At 37.9% G+C, this 17,510-nt stretch overlaps 1 protein-coding gene across 1 annotated transcript in view; it reads left to right on the top strand.

The window, feature by feature from the left end:
* Positions 1-17,510, top strand: part of Man1a2 (mannosidase alpha class 1A member 2) — a 133,465-nt gene that overhangs the window by 40,278 nt on the left and 75,677 nt on the right. Inside the window, exons 4-5 of the mRNA XM_006989086.4 lie at positions 9,439-9,557; positions 13,214-13,294. Of these exons, the coding sequence (XP_006989148.1) occupies positions 9,439-9,557; positions 13,214-13,294 (200 nt within the window). The remainder of the gene's footprint in view (positions 1-9,438; positions 9,558-13,213; positions 13,295-17,510) is intronic.

Raw genomic sequence — 17,510 nt, 5'->3', positions numbered from 1 at the left:
AAAGAGGGAGGTACTTCCTGTGTCTCTGTTTAAATAATCTTTCTGTTCTGACTTCTTATTGGTTGTAAACCCGACCACATGACTGCCTCATCACTGCCTGTAAGTACCGCCCTCCAGGTCTTAAAGGCGTATGTCTCCAATACTGGCTGTATCCCTGAACACACAGAAATCTACCTAGCTCTTCTAACCACCACACTCTTACTATGGCTCTAATAGCTCTGACCCCAGGGCAACTTTATTTATTAACATAAAATTAAAATTACACTTCAGTACAAATAAAATATCACCATATTTCCCCTTTTCTATTTTAATAAAAAGAAAAAAGGCAAAAGGTTATAACTAACAAAAGAAAAACTATATACAAAAGTACAATAACTATATACAATATATACAAGTAACAAATACCTAAACGATGTCTAGTCCATTTGTATTTGACAAATCAGAGAAAATAATTCCCTTATCTATCCTATTTTAGTAAGTCCAAAATGTATCTAATTCACTTTCTATCCTAATTAATCTTCAACTATAACTAACTAATCTTCAACTCCCTCAGAGACCCAAGAAGGAAATAATATTAGCTAACAAAAATAAAAACAAGAAGTGCACAAAAGCAACTTCCAAAAATTTTGTGAGTTGACAGAAACAGCCAGCTGCCTGGACAGTCACCTGAGGTTTCTCCACAGTGTTGGGGCATCATCTTCAGCCTATAGGCTTATGGTATCTGACAGACTCATTTGTGAAGTAGGTTGTACACAAGGTCAACAGTTCAACCTCACATTGGGTGAGAGCAGTCCATGTACCAGAAACACCTGAATTCCACTAGTGTCATGTCATGATTCAGGATTTTAAATTCTGGAAATTGTTGACAGTTTTTTAATTCAGCTGTCCATTCTTCTTGGCTGTGTATATATGGCTTCATCTCAGCATCCCCTTCTTCTCCACATCCCTCTATTAAATGCCAGTCTACTATTGAGAGGCGTGAGCTTTAGTTGCTGTTCCATTGCACAACAGAAGCCATCGGCCCACTGCCTGTTCAGCTGCCTTCGAAGAAAAGGACACTGTACCTTTTCCGGATTGTGAAGTCCACTTCAGGGATGGTGCCATATTGTCCTGGCCTCAGAAGATGCCTTCTGATAAAGCCATAACCACACTTGTTTTGGCAGGAATTGGTAGTCCTTTGTTTCGTGTTCTGTCTGTCCATTTTTTCTGTTGATTTGAGGATACTTTGTTGTCCAGTGGCTAACTATTGCCACAATGAAAATTAACTCCATATGCAGTTTCTTCAATGCCCATATTTTCTCTGAAGTAGATTGGTACTGCCAGGAGCCGACATGTCTCAAAAAAGAAAAATTTCTAAGTTATTAAAACATTTTAAATGCCATATTCTGTAGATCTCTGAAGGGTTTGAAGATGACCTGTCTAAAATACATCTGCTCAATTTTTAAAACATATCTAATATGACTACAATTTCTATTGTAATGTCTAACTACTAACTTTCATTTCTTTATATCCTAATAGTTGGTAATAATGTAAACTAGTAATTGTCTTTTTCTTTTCTTTTCTTTCTTTCTTTCTTTCTTTCTTTTTTTTTTTTAAACAAGAACCTTAAATCTAATCTCCTTTGCTTAGCCTTTTTCCTAACCCTTGACAATTTGTAACCTACCCCCCTAAATAATGAAAATTATCCCAGACCCAAAACCCATTAAAAAGAACCAAAAAAAACCCACCCGCCCCACACCACCTCTTTGGGAATGTGGGCGTCATTCTTAAAATTGCTTCCTGCTGGGTATGGGCGAAGTTATCTTTATCCTGAAAGAAAAATTTAAGTTAATTGTCAAATTCTAGGAAAGGTAACTATATCCTTCATTATTATCCAGTCTGTGTATAATGCCAAAGTTCAGGGTTTATCTCAAGTCCTTATTCAAGTAGCCTTTGAGACTGGATCATCTCAGCTAGTCATCTCAAAATTGCTCTGAGCACCTTGTAGTTCAAAGCTGATCTGTAGATGATGTTTGTCAGTTCAGTGATATTATTATTGTCCACGTGGAATTGTTGTTGTTGTTGTGGGGCCCCATTTTCTTCCTGGAGACTTCAGTTGATGTTAGGCCTGGCCATGATTTCCTGCAGAAAACTGATAAGAGACTCGAACACAAAGACATATATATGCAGCTAATTGAAGCCTTTTTTCTAGAATTAGTACTCTATATGACCATTCCTATCTTAACAAAGTTTAAAATGTATATGTATCTATTAATCTTGTAAATTTTGATATAAAATTTATACTTTAAGAAAAGTTTAAAGAATCAGAATAGAATCAAAGAGTTGAGATTAGTAATAGAATAGTCCCTTAATTAATTTTGCTTTTGTCCTGTCCCATAGCAGAAAATGGCTCTTTCTGGCATGATACAGGGAGTTTGCATTTTCCTTTTAACAACATGCTTGAGTTTAAAGAAGGAGAGAGCCATTCTCCAACTCCAAAGTCAGCTTTAAATTTTAATTGAACTGGGACTATTAGAAAACCAATAGTGTTAAATCTTTAGAGAAAAGCAGAAACAAACATTTAAGAAGACATAAATTTTTTTTTTAGATTATATATACCCATACGCCGTTTCACTTTGTTTCCTGGGATAGATGATTTGTCCCTTTTCTTCAGTTGTCTCATTTGTCTTGTGTTCTTCCGATTCCTTAACCATCATTCTCCTAAAAGACAAAAACAAAAACCTTCCCCCAAGACTAATTTTGGGGATGTTCCTTTTTGGCAAGTTATTATCTGATTAAATGAAAAGACATGTGTTATAGGTACAAGTTAGTTTAAATTGGATGTTCATGCTGGTTGATGAACTATCACCTCCTCTAATTAAGAGGTTTCTCTTGTTCAAATCGAACCTTTATCAATTTTGATGGTACCCACAGCTTATCTTCTCCTGTAGAAACAAAAGCAAAACCTCGTCCCCAATGTAATACATACCCTGGCTTCCATTCTGAGGTCAGCACATCCTTAAAGTATATAGGCTGATTTAATTCTGTAGTTTTTTCTATTACCCAATGTCTCTCTGCAGCTGTTGTTCCTTTCTCATTGGCATTCAGAAAATTCAAAGTTAATAGAGCATTATGCAGTCTATTTCTGGGGGTTTTTGTTACTCCTTTCTGTTTATTTAGCATATCCTTTAGAGTTCTGTTTGATCTTTCTATAACTGCTTGACCTGTAGGATTATGTGGTATACCTGTAATATGCTTTATATTGTAATAAGCAAAAAACTGTTTCATTTTAACAGAGACATATGATGGAGCATTGTCAGTTTTGATTTGTGCAGGTATACCCATGATGGCCATAACTTCTAGCAAATGAGTGATTACAGAATCAGCTTTTTCAGAACTCAAAGCAGTTGCCCATTGAAATCCTGAATAAGTATCAATGGTGTGGTGTACATAGTTCAATTTTCCAAATTCTGCAAAGTGAAACACATCCATCTGCCAGATTTCATTCCTCTGAGTACCCTTTGGGTTACATCCTGCTGGTAATGGCGTTTGATTATAGAAGGAACAAGTAGGACATTTCTTTACTATTTCTTTGGCTTGTTGCCAGGTTATGGAAAAATCCTTTTTTAAACCTTTACTATTGACATGATGTTTTTTATGAAATTCTGAGGCCTCCAGCACATTTCCTACCAATAATTTATCAATCTCATCATTGCCTTGTGCTAGAGGGCCTGGCAGACCAGTATGAGATCGGATGTGAGTTATATATAAAGGATGACTCCTTTTCCTGATTGTATCTTGTAATTGAATAAATAGTGAAGTTAATTCTGAAGCATCAGGGATAAATTCTGCAGTCTCAATATGTAACACCACTCTTTCAGCATACTGAGAGTCAGTTACTATGTTGAGAGGTTCTGAAAAATCCATTAATACCAACAGAATAGCATACAATTCTGATTTTTGCACTGAATTATAAGGACTTTGTACCACTTTACTTAAATTTTCTGATTTGTAACCTGCCTTTCCTTGTTTATTGGCATCTGTATAAAATGTACGAACTCCAGATATGGGTTTTTGCCGTACAATTCGAGGCAAGATCCAATCAGCTCTCTTTATAAAATCAATTCTGTTGCTTTTGGGATATTTGCTGTTAATTTCTCCCAAAAAATTACTGCAAGCTCTTTGCCAAGGTTCACTTTCTGTCCATAATTTTTCAATGTCCTCCTTAGTTAAAGGTACGACAATTTCTGCTGGGTCTATTCCTGCTAATTGACGAAGTCTCAATTTTCCTTTCCAAATCAAGTCAGAGATTTTTTCCCCATAAGTTTTTAATTTTTTATTTGGTTTATTTGGTAAAAATATCCATTCCAATATAATATCTTCCCTCTGCATTAATATTCCAGTAGGGGAATGCCTAGAAGGTAAAATAACCAAAATGCAATCCAGCTTTGGATCAATACGATCCACGTGCCCTTCATGTACTTTCTTTTCTACCAAGGCCAATTCTTTCTCAGCTTCAGGTGATAATTCTCTTGGACTATTTAAGTCCTTGTCACCTTCTAAGGTTTTGAACAAATTAGTCAGTTCATCATTTTTTATCCCAACAATAGTTCGTAGATGAGAAATATCTCCAAATAATCTTTGAAAGTCATTAAGAGTCTGTAGTCTATCTCTCCGAATTTGCACCTTTTGGGGTCTAATTTTTTGTAGCTCTATTTTATATCCTAAATAATTAATAGAATCTCCTCTTTGTATTTTTTCAGGAGCAATTTGTAATCCCCAGCAAGGCAAAATTTTCTTTACTTCTTCAAACATTCTTTCTAAAGTATCTGCATTTGAGTCAGCTAGTAAAATATCATCCATATAATGATAAATTATAGATTTAGGAAATTTTTTACGTATCACTTCCAATGGCTGTTGTACAAAATATTGACACAGAGTTGGGCTATTTAACATTCCCTGTGGGAGGACCCTCCATTGAAATCTTTTAACCGGTTGAGAATTATTATAAGTAGGCACTGTGAAAGCAAATCTTTCTTTGTCTTTTTCTTGTAAGGGTATTGAAAAGAAACAGTCTTTTAAATCAATAACTATGAGAGGCCATCCTTTTGGTAACAGAGTAGGCAAAGGAATTCCAGATTGTAGAGAGCCCATCGGCTGAATTACTTTGTTAATTGCTCTAAGGTCTGTTACCATTCTCCATTTACCAGATTTCTTTTTAATAACAAATACAGGAGAATTCCAAGGGCTGGTTGACTGTTCAATATGCTGAGCATTTAGCTGTTCTTCTACCAGCTCTTCTAAAGCCTGGAGTTTCTCTGTTGTTAAAGGCCATTGCTGAACCCATACAGGCTTGTCTGTTAACCATTTTAAAGGTAGAGCTGTTGGTATTTTTGGAGGATTATCAGTTGTTGTGCCCTGTTCTTGTATAATATGGATGGCTGGTGACCACTCAAAATAATGCCTTCTAATATTTCTCTCAGAAACATGTGCTAGTTTATGATTTGTTTCTGAGATTGGAGGGATTTTAATCTGAGTATTCCATTGTTGCAACAAGTCTCGACCCCACAGGTTCATAGCTATGTTAGCGACATATGGTTTTAATTTTCCTCTCTGTCCTTCTGGACCTATACATTCGAGCCATCTTGCACTCTGTTTCACTCCAGATAATGTCCCAATTCCTAACAGTTGAATGTTTACCTCTTGAAGAGGCCAAGCTGGATGCCAAAATTCTGGTGCAATTATGGTAATGTCCGCACCTGTGTCTACCAGACCAGACAACAAAACACCATTTATTTTTATCGTTAATTTTGGTCTCTGTTCATTAATAGAAGTTTGCCAAAAAATTTTCTTTATGTTTTCTCCTGAATTTTCTATTCTCTCTTTTTCATCATCCTGACCAGCATGATTTATTCCAATAGTCATTTGGTTATTTAATCGCTCAGAGCAGGGATTTCCTCTACAGCTGCAGGAAAGGTTTGAACTGGTTTTGCTATGGGGGCCTGCATGAGGCCCCTCCGGGAGTTTCCCGAAAACTGAGGCAAAGGATTACCCTGTCTGTCCTTTGTTGATCTACATTCGTTGGTCCAGTGCTTTCCCTTACCACACCTTCTGCATACTCCAGAAGGAAGGGGCATTCTTTTGCCATTGTTCCTTGAAGAAACATTGCTTCTACGAATGACCTGTTTACAGTCCCTTTTAAAATGTCCTTGCTTTCCACACCCAAAACATCTAACACTCCTCAAACCTTTTGAAATTACTTCTCCTACCCACGTATCATCATGCTCATCAGCCTCAACATTAATTGTTTCTCTAATCCAATCTTCCAAAGGTGCAGATCTTGCCCTTAACGGCCTGATTATTCTTTTACATGCTGCATTCGCATTCTCAAATGCCAAAGCTTCAATTATTGCCTTACTAGCTTCTGATCCTGAGACCATTCTGTTTACTGCTGAAGCCAGTCTTTCTAAAAAATCTGTGAAAGATTCTTTTGGGCCTTGCATAACCTTTGTGAATGACTCAGGTTTTTTTCCTGGTTCATCAACTCTGTCCCATGCATTCAAGGCTGCCATTCGACATAAAATTACGGTTTGAACATCATATAAACATTGTGTTTGTATTGAAGCATATTGGCCTTCTCCAATAAGCTGATCCTGACAAACTTGTATTCCTTTATCCCTCCATTGTGTTTCTACGTTTCTAGCTTCCTCCTTAAACCACGTTAGAAATTGAATTCTCTGGCTGGGTTCCAGAACAGCTTGTGCAAGGTCCCGCCAGTCCTGTGGTATAATCCTATTATATGTTGACCAAGAGTTTAACATTTGCTTTACATATGGGGAATGCATGCCATAAGATACTATTGCCTCCTTAAACCTTTTAAAATCCATCAGTTCAATTGGAGCCCAGATATTTTGTGTAGCCATTTGATCAGGCATCTGCTGTACGGTTACAGGATAAATTAAGGATGACTGTGTGAAAACAGGCTTTCTTTCTGTAACCTTATGATCCAAACTTGAACCAACTTCACTGTTAAAATTAACAGGTTTTTCTAAAGCTGTTATCCTGGCACTTAAATCGACTATCTTTTTAAATAGTAAAATGAGAATAAGCATGGTGATAAACTGCATAATTCCCATAATACTAATCTTTTCATATAGTTGTTCCATTGTCAGACTGCCTAAAATTTCAAAAACCCAATTTTCTTCCAATGTACACAGAAAACCCATTTTTTTTTTAAATGTGGAAAAAATTTGTCTTTTAAATAGTTTCCTTTATGACTTACCAAATCTGCGTAGAACAGTAGAAATCCGAGCGAATTTCAAAAGAGCCACCTAGTGTCCTAGGTGTGAATCCAGAGAGAGAGAGAGAGAGAGAGAGAGAGAGAGAGAGAGAGAGAGAGACAGAAACAGAGAGACAGAGAGAAAGCAAGAGAGAAAGTGAAAGCGAAAGCGAAAGTGAAAGTGAAAGTGAAAGCGAAGGGGTAGCCGGCTAAAGCTTAAAGCCAGTCACTTGTTCCCTCTTGAGCCGAGTCAAGGCTTGGCTTTACAGGCAGGGGCCCTGTTTAGCAGGGCAGGCCTGAGCTGTTTGTAGCACTGGCTTTAAGCAAGCAGCTCACAGTCCAGCCTGAGCCCAAGCAGACCTGGGCCGGGGCTAGGGAGCCGGCTGCTCTGGCTAGGGAGCCGGCCCCAAGCAGTTTTTAATGGATTCTTGTCACGTTGGGCGCCAGATGTAGATGTAACCAATCGTCTTTTTAAAATAAGAAACACAGAGCCAATGTAAAAAAGAAAGCCGAGAGGTCAGAGCTCAGAGATAAAATCTTACCTCCTGCAGTGCTCCTAGCTTCCCCGAAAGAGGGAGGTACTTCCTGTGTCTCTGTTTAAATAATCTTTCTGTTCTGACTTCTTATTGGTTGTAAACCCGACCACATGACTGCCTCATCACTGCCTGTAAGTACCGCCCTCCAGGTCTTAAAGGCGTATGTCTCCAATACTGGCTGTATCCCTGAACACACAGAAATCTACCTAGCTCTTCTAACCACCACACTCTTACTATGGCTCTAATAGCTCTGACCCCAGGGCAACTTTATTTATTAACATAAAATTAAAATTACACTTCAGTACAAATAAAATATCACCATACAAAGACATGACCAGTAACCTAGGAACATGGCTGCCTAAAACAACAGAGTAAGAACAAAAGAGTACTGTCAGACTTTAAACGAATTCTATGAAAATTTTGATTAAATACTAAAATTTATCTTTTTAGATGTATTCAAACAATTATATGAGAGACAGGAATATATGAATGATTAAATGGCCTGATAAAACTGTTATCTTAGTAAAAAGCTGAGGATCAAGTAAAGTAATAGAAATTTTGGGTGTAATAACTCAATATGAACATTCTAGATGTTCTGATACTGTTCTGTCATGATACTGACATGAACTGAGTTAGAAGACCAAATAATTGTTATCAGGATGTTGTGTGCTTGTTTAGTTAATGGAAAGATAGATTATTGATAAAGTGAGGGGATTATTAGGAACATATGAACAAAAGTGGTATATAACTTATGTACAAAGATAAAAAATGTATATATTGCTTTAAACCATTGAAGGGAAAAATTAGTTTTACCCCCATCCCCCAAAAAAGAAAGAGGATGAAAGAAACGAAAGACTGGTAGGTTGTCCTGTGCATTCAGTGCCTATCTAAGAACCCATTGAGTTTGCTTTGTGCAGTTCTTTCTGAAACTTTAAAATTAGGATTATTTGTTAAAGTGATGGTATCTTGTATTTTGGTTTTCTCTATGTATATTTTACTTCATGGCTTCCTTTTTTTCTCTACCTGGTTTTTTATTATTAAAGACAATTAACACTTATACTATGATCTGTTATCTAACCTTATAAATTTATTATACGTACATATTCCCCCTCTTCTAAGAATTTGAACCAGAAGGGCTTGGCTGATGTTGTGACTTAGTTTGTCATCTTGAATAGCTGCCCCCTTTTCTTGAATCATTACCATTTTTCACACCTTAGTTAAGTATATATTTGTATTATATTCTGACCAAGACAGAAAACCAAGAAGTGTACTGTTAGTTTTCATTTATTTTTCTATTAGCTCCCAAAATCTTTGGTTTTTTGAGACAGAGTTTCTCTGTGTAGCTTTGTGTCTTTCCTGGAACTCACTCTGTAGCCCAGGCTGGCCTTGAACTCACAGAGATCTGCCTGCCTTTGCCTCCTGAGTGCTGGGATTAAAGGCATGCGCCACCACCACCCAGCCCAAAATCTTTTGTAAATTATATCAAAATGTTTCTATTACCTGGTCTAATAGAAAAGTGAGCAGTGACATTCTTTTTTTAATCATTATAATCTTTGATTTACTTTTAATATTTAAAAATCTAAAAATAGACCTTATATGAAGGGGATGTTTTTAACAACAGCTATTTTTTCCTCCTAAATATAGGAAGCTCACAGATGGGTGCCACCATAGTGGATGCTTTGGATACTCTTTATATCATGGGGCTTCATGATGAATTCATGGATGGGCAAAGATGGATTGAAGACAACCTTGATTTCAGTGTGGTGTGTATACTTTTGCAATTCATGTAATCTCTTAAATTAATTATGAAAGGACAGTTTTAATGCTCTGGTATGAATATTTGTATCCTCCCAAATTCATGTTGAAATCTAGTCACTAATATGCTAGAACTAGAGCCATTATGGATATAATTAGTTCCCTTATAATGTAGTTCTCAGAGAACTACTTTGTCCCATACATGAGAGGTCACATAAGTACCATCATGAACAGCTGAGTGGCGCTCCCCAGTCACTGAATCTGCTGGTGCTGTTGACCCTGGACTTCTCAGAATCTAGGAAGGTGACGAATACATTTCCATAAGTTATCAGTTGCATATGGTGTATGCCGTTTGATTATAGCAGGCCTCGTGTTTGAAGGTATCACTTGTGCTGTGAGCATGTTCTCAGCAGTTTGTTGAATCCCTGCTAAGTCCTCGTTCTTTTGGGATTATCATTTGTTTTGTTATTTTTGCTAAATATTCATCCTTTCTCACTGTCTTTTCACATTTCTTGCAATTATCATCTAAGGTGATGTTTTAGCCAGCTAAAGACATAACAGCAGGGGGAGAGTCAATAAACTAAAGTGTAACAAACTAATAAACTGCTTTATTAATACTTAGTTTATAACATTTATAATAATAGTGGTAGAATAGTAGACTATATCTGATTAGAGTAGGTAGTAGTAGAGTATTGCTAACTTTTGAAGAATTCCTTATGTGACATTCTGAGAAGATAGTTCAGGGAAGCCATGTACATGTGGCTGTAAGGCTTACTGTTAATAGATATCATAGCTGAGGATAGAATTTGAGGACTAAGATTATATTCTCTTGCCTTTTAAAACCATATCACTATCATGCTGTGTTGAAATGCCTGTTATTCTAGTTGTTTAAAGGTGACCTGTCTTTCTTCCTTGTGTCCCCACTATGCTCTCTAATTCCATTTGTTCAGAGACCTATAAGAAGTGGTAGACCGACTGACATAGTGAGATGAGGGAAGACAGTCAGTTACGAGAGTAGTAAGTATAAAGTGACGTCAGGCCTCAAGTTTGCATTCCCCTGGGAATAGCAAGCAGGTCCGTATGTTCAAGTCAAGCAAAAGAATCTTAAATTAGTGAGATATCAGAATAAAATGGGAGGGATGTGAACATAATGGATTGCGGTGAGCATTTTACTCAAAGAGCAACCAGAGGCTATTGGACGAGTTGTAACAGAACGCTACTGCAAGATTAAAAATGCATAGACTATAGGTCACTGAATCTGATATTGAGTCTTGGACTGTAAGGCTTGGGTATGGTTTTAACATGCTACTTTTTAAAAAAGTTTTATATTTTTAAGTCTTAAGGGTCTTGGGTAAGGCAGAGACAGACCAAGAATTTTTCTCTCTTCAATTATGGCCAAAAGTGTTATTAAAAAACAAAAACCCTAATTCATAGAGTCCCATTAAACTTGGAATATAGAGAGGAGGGCATATATAAAAGCAAAGAAGTGAGTATGAAGGCCATTGTTACAGTTGTGAAGAAGCTCTCTTTCCCTCTGTTACTGAATGTCTGCTGCATGTCCTGTTGTTTGTTATATATTGGAAATATATGGATTAATATTAAGCACTGCTTGCAGGGGTAGTGATTGAGTGAAGGATGCCACAAGACTAACATGGAGCACTAACATGGAGCCCTTCAGTTTCCTATTGGCCCATTTCTTCTCCTGTGACTCCTGCTCAGCTCTTTGTGGCTCCCTGCCATCTATCCTTCTGGGAGGGTCAAGCATTGCTGGTGGCAGGCAGCCTGACCTGTAATGTGTAGGAGAGGATGTGCCTCATCTTCATAAATCTCCGGGACTCCTTTGGCTTCATTTGCTATGTTGCAGCCAATGTGACCCACCTGGGTGGCTGGATGTCTACAGTAGGGCTGCGTGTGGAGATATGGAGGCTAGCTAGTACTTGCCATCTACCTTAAATGAATCAAGGTCTCTCACTTGAACCCATAGTTTACCTATTATTCAGTCTAGCTAGCCAGGTTGCTTTGGGGATCCCTTCTCTCCCATCTCTGCCTCCTGTTTGCTGGGATTACATGGAGGACCACCATACCTGTTTAGCAGTTAGGGGAGTGCTGGGGATCTGAACTCCAGTCCACATGCCTTCATGGCAGATACTTTACCTGATGAGCTTCCTCCTTGGCCTAGAAATTTCCCAATATCTATGCCTATACACTTAGAACATATAGACTCTCATATATACCAGGCATCAGAGCCTCTGGGCCTCAAGTTTTAGACACTTCTGAGGAACTGCAATATGGGTGCTGGGAATTGAATCAGGGCTTTTGGAAGAGGAGCCAACCCCCCCCCCCTTTTTTTTTTTGAGACAGGATTTCTTTGTTTAGTTTTGGTGCCTGTCCTGGATCTCGCTCTGTAGACTAGGCTGGCCTCAAACTCACAGAGATCCACCTGGCTCTGCCTCCCGAGTGCTGGGATTAAAGGTGTGTGCCACCACTGCCCGCAGCCAGTGCTCTTAACTGCTAACTCTCCATTCTCTGTTTAGTTAATTTTTAAAGGGTTTTTTCTATTGCTATTTATTTATTTATTTATTTAATTTTATTTTTTTGGTTTTTCGAGACAGGGTTTCTCTGTGTAGCTTTGCGCCTTTCCTGGAACTCGCTTTGGAGACCAGGCTGGCCTCGAATTCACAGAGATCCGCCTGCCTCTGCCTCCCGAGTGCTGGGATTAAAGGAGTGCGCCACCACCGCCTGGCTCTATTGCTATTTATTATAACAACTTTTTGCTGTATTTATATGTATTTGCACACTGTAGTGTGCAAGTAGAGATCATTGGACAGCTTGTGAGAGTCTGTTCTCTCCTTCCACTTTGAAATACTACAAAATTGTTTTATATTACATATGTAAATATTTGTGATAAATTTGTTTCAGTTTGTTTGCTTTTTAGTTTTGTTTATGATATTTTCTTATAGATAATTTGCATTTTAGGGAAATTTAAAATTCATAATTGATTTATTATAAAATTTTGATTTTATTCTTACAGTATATGATTTCTTAAGTTTGCAAGTTGTCACATTTTCTTCTACTTTTGTATTTTGCTTTTTAAATTTCTTAAACATCCATTTTTCATTTTGACGTATATGTACTGTGAACATCAGCATGGGTTTCTGACATAGGAGCTGGTTTTCTGGAGTATTAGTTCATTAACCATAATTCTGCTGGTTTTTTGGCATCTCCTTTAATAGTTATTAGGCTATTAGGCACTAGCAGAATATTTAATTTTCTTGAGAAGAGATAGAAATAGAGTTTATGCTATAATAATTAAAACAAAAAATAATGGAATCATTAGACAAGTTTTATTTTTTTAAGGATTCTGTTATTCAGGAAGTGGAGGCCTTCACAAGGAGCCAGTAGTAATCAATGGTAGTGAATACTGCAATGATTTCACGGGATTGTGTAGGGTCCATCAAAATGGTCCGTTCATTCTGGCAGTTACGAAGAGTGCTAGAGGAACTTTGGTGAACTAACAAATAGAAGATGAGGTTGTATGGCGTGAGAAATGAAAAGTACAGACTATTAAAACACATTCTGTTTATGAGAAACAGTTGAAGTACTAAGAAACACTTTGGGAACTGACGTGTTTGTGTATGTGAGTATTTTCGCTTTGTCCCCACAGAACTCGGAGGTATCTGTGTTTGAAGTCAACATTCGATTTATCGGGGGCCTCCTCGCGGCGTATTACTTGTCAGGAGAGGAGGTGAGTAGACAAGGAATGCCTGTTTGGTTGCTTAAGAAATCTCCAACGACCGTAAAGTGAAGAGCTTTCCTAGCAGCAGAGTGTTTTTCTAATTTGAATATCACTAAACTAATCTCAAGATTTTCTTTTAATACAGATTTTAGAATCCATTTAGCTAGTTTTTACAAAATTAAAGTTTTGGTTGGGTTTTATAAGCTTAGAGAGAGTTGAATGATTAATAGATTGGCTCTTTGGATTTATGAGCATTTTGTTTTCATTTTAGACTTCTATTTAAGTTTTTGAAAAAAATACTTATTTAATGTGTATGAGTGTATATCCATATGTATTTGTGTATACCACATACCTGCCTGGTACCAGTGGAGGCCATAAGAGAGCATCGGATCCCCTGGACCTGGGTAGACAGTTGTAAGCTGCCGTGTGGGTGCTGGAAGTTGAACCTGGGTCCTCTGGAAGAAGAGCCAGTTCTCTTAACCATTGAGCCATCTTTTCAGCCCCTATTTAAGTTCTTAAAAGGTGTTTATCTGTTGGTATTTCTTTATAGAGCATTTTTATTATATTTATATGTGTGTGAACATCATAGGACAGCTTGTGGGAGTCTGTTCTCTCCTTCCACTATGAAATTTTTCTAGTTTCACTAATTCTGGTAGCTCTAAATTGAATAGATTCTTGGAGATGTTCTTTGTGAAGAGTAATATTAGTAAAAACTGTTCTTATTTTTCTCTGTAGAGAAGAGTTTTCTTTTTCTTGTCTTAATGCATTGTCTAAGATGTCCATTATAAAGTTTAATAGGAATTGTCAGAGTTGGGATCCTTGCCTAGCTCTTAGTCTCAGGGAGAAAGCATTTGGTTTTATACTATTAAACATGTTAGCTGTATTATCATAATAATAATAATAATAATAATAATAATAATAATTTTTTTTGATAGATACTCTTTATCATTTGAAGATGTTCTGTCAAATTCCTCTTTTGCTGCATTTTTCCCCCATGAATGGATGTTTTGATATCAAATTATTTTGGCATGTAATAAGATGATTGTGTTTCTTTTTTTTTTATTTTTTAAATTCCATCTATTTGTTTGTTTATTTATTTATATTTATTTATTTAGAGAGAGAGAGAGAGAGAGAGCGAGCATACATGAAGGTTAGGGGATAGTTTGGAGGAGATCTGTTCTTTCCTTCTATGCTGTGGGTCCTGGTGACTGAAGTCAGGTAATTACCCTGGGGGCAAACATCTTTATCCCCCCCCCCAGGTGTGCACGTGGAGGACTGAAGTTAGTATTGAGTGTTGTCTTGCTTTCTTCCCACTTTGTATATTGAGGTGGGGTCTCTCACTTGAGCTCAGAATATTTAGATTTGGGTAGTCTAGTGAGCCAGGTTGCCCCAGGGAATGCTATACACACATTGGTATTATAGGTGAGCTGTTATGCCCCACCTTGCTTTTTAAGTGGTCTCTGAGAATCCAAACTCTAGCCTTCACACTTGTACAACAAATGTTTTACCCCATGCCATCTCCCAGCCCTCATCTTTTACTACTTTGTGTTTATCAGTTTGTGTGTTTTGCATAAACAATGCTAGCGTCTTGAAATGAATTGACACTTTTTTTTCCTTTTCTGGTAAAGTTTGTGTAAACTTGATTCCTTTCCTTAAAAGGTAGAATTTCCTTATGAGGCAACTTAAACTTTGATTCTCCTTACCCTCACATTTTCTAACAATGTATTTAATTTTCTTGGTCGATATAACATAGTTGTCTTTGCACAGAGCAGTCTCTGACTCTATGTACGAACAAACACAGTGATGCCCCTTCAGACATGCCCAGGTATTGGTCTCCTTTCATTGCTGGAAAAGGCAGTGAGTGAGGAGAGCAGTTTCAGGAGGTTGCTTTAAACACTGTTGTGTGGAGGAAGTTGGGGCCAAGTAGAACGGTGGGCAGAATGTCCAAGATTGGGCATTCTGTTTTTCATCTTTCTGGGGGAAAGCTAGTTCTCAAAAGCTTTCTGAAGAAGGCATCCTCTCTTGACCTGGGAAGGAGAAGAGCCCAGACATCCTGGTTGGATGTAGGCTGAATCAGAGGATAGGGTTGAGCAGCAAAAATTGTAGACTCACTCCAGAAGACTGAAAAATGTTTGGTGATCCTAGGGGGACGAAGAGAATGAGCTATAAACTCCAACCTTTTCTTTTTTTCTTTCTTTCTTTCTTTCTTTCTTTCTTTCTTTCTTTCTTTCTTTTTTTTTTTTTTTTTGGTTTTTCAAGACCGGGTTTCTCTGTGTAGCTTTGCGCCTTTCCTGGGACTCACTTGGTAGTCCAGGCTGGCTTCGAACTCACAGAGATCCGCCTGGCTCTGCCTCCCGAGTGCTGGGATTAAAGGCGTGTGCCACCACCGCCCGGCTAACTCCAACCTTTTCTAATTCTAAGTAAAAATTTCTTTGCAAGATTAAAATGGAAGTCTAGATCTAGAGTCTGGCTTTCCTTCAGCACTCAGAGAGAAAGCACCAAATAATAGTCCCTCTGGTGGTCAAAGGGAAAAGCCAGAGTTGCAGACCAGGAGATCCATAGGCCCATCGTGTCCACACTCAGACTACTCTTGAAGCCCAATGCCAAGGTCATGGTATAAAATGAAGCTGTAACTGATAAAATTTGTAAGCTGTACTTGATAAAATTTAAATCACTGTTTTTCTATTCAGTACTTTTTCTATGGAACTGTTCCCAGTCTGTTTCAAGGTGAAGGACAGGGCAGGAAGAATCCGAGAGAATGCTGAGTGCAGTAAATGGGGTACAGCTGACTGGATCAGCTACCCACCCTCGCTTATTCTGTAGAAAGGTTCTCTTCCTCTCCCTTTGCTGGACATCTGGGCCTGGAGGTAAAGGCTAGGAAGAAGCAAAAGGCAGAAACAGCACAGCACATCCCATTCTTCCTGCTTAAACCTTTTCCAGCAAAGAATAAGGAAGTTGAGAAGACTGGAGGGAGGAGACAGCATGGGCATGTGAACTAATCCAAGAGGCTGTCTCTTGTCCTACATGCCAGTCTGTGATGAACTTTCATGGAAGGCATGAGAAAGAAAGAATGGGAAATGTAGTGGGATGTGAGGAGGGCACCTACAGCTGTGATAGAGCTTTAAGGATCCTTTGTAAGTGTCTGTTGGGAACTGGATGAGAAATCATGGCTTATGTGTGGAATTTTGAGAGGGTTAATACCTAGGAAAGTGAAGTCTTCACTGAGGAGTGACTACTTTTTGTGATATTTGGCTGATTGATTATAGTAGCTAAGGTTCTATAGCATAGGGCTACCCCTCTAGTACCACTTGAAGGGATTTTCTCCAAGACCATCCTTTCTTCTATACTTTTGTATGTAATCAAGAAGAACCCCTGTGTGTTTGTAGCAGAGCTTGCTTAACTCCATTTTTCTTTAACATTTGACCCAATCAAGTGAAGAGGCAGTATAGACTGAGCCACAAGCATCAGCTTGTTTTCATGGGAACTTCTAGACACAGGGAACTAGAGATCCATACATAGTACCTTGTTTTTAAGACTTATAAAAATGATTATGTGTATTTGAGTATCTGTGTGTGGGTATGTGCACATAAGCTGGTACCCACATAAGCCATAGAGTTGGATTCCCTGGACTGGAGTTACAGGCCAATAGGAGCTGCCTGACATGAGAATTGAACTGGGGTCTCTGGAGGAACAGTGTGCTCCATCTGTGCAGTCCTTTACTGCCTTTTTTTATACAACTGTTAAGATTTCTATTTGTCCCACCAGGGTTTTTTTAATTTCTTTTTTAAAATGTGTTTTAAAAATGATTTTTTAAAATACGCCTACTTTTTTTTTTTTTTTTTTGAGACAGGGTTTCTCTGTGTAGTTTTGGTGCCTGTCCTGGATCTTGATCTGTAGACTAGGCTGGCCTCAAACTCAAAGAGATCCACCTACCTCTGCCTCTCAAGTGCTGGGATTAAAGGCGTGCGCCACCACTGCCTGCCATATGCCTACTTTTTAAATATATCTTTGTAATATTTTATCTCCATAATTGGCATACTATTTGTACTGTGTGTTTGTGTATGTATATGTGTTCAATATTGTATTAGAGACTACATCCATGGCCACTTTTGCAGGACAAACAATTTGAGCTATGAGCTATATACCAACCTTGTCTCACCCTTTTTAGATTTATTTATGTGTTTTACCTGTATGTATGCATGTATGTTATGTATGTATGTAGACC

This window comes from Peromyscus maniculatus, chromosome 6 (assembly GCF_049852395.1).
Source record: "Peromyscus maniculatus bairdii isolate BWxNUB_F1_BW_parent chromosome 6, HU_Pman_BW_mat_3.1, whole genome shotgun sequence".
Lineage (NCBI taxonomy): Eukaryota > Metazoa > Chordata > Mammalia > Rodentia > Cricetidae > Peromyscus > Peromyscus maniculatus.
Note: the sequence above shows the minus strand (reverse complement) of the source record. Positions and strands in the feature narration are given on the sequence as shown.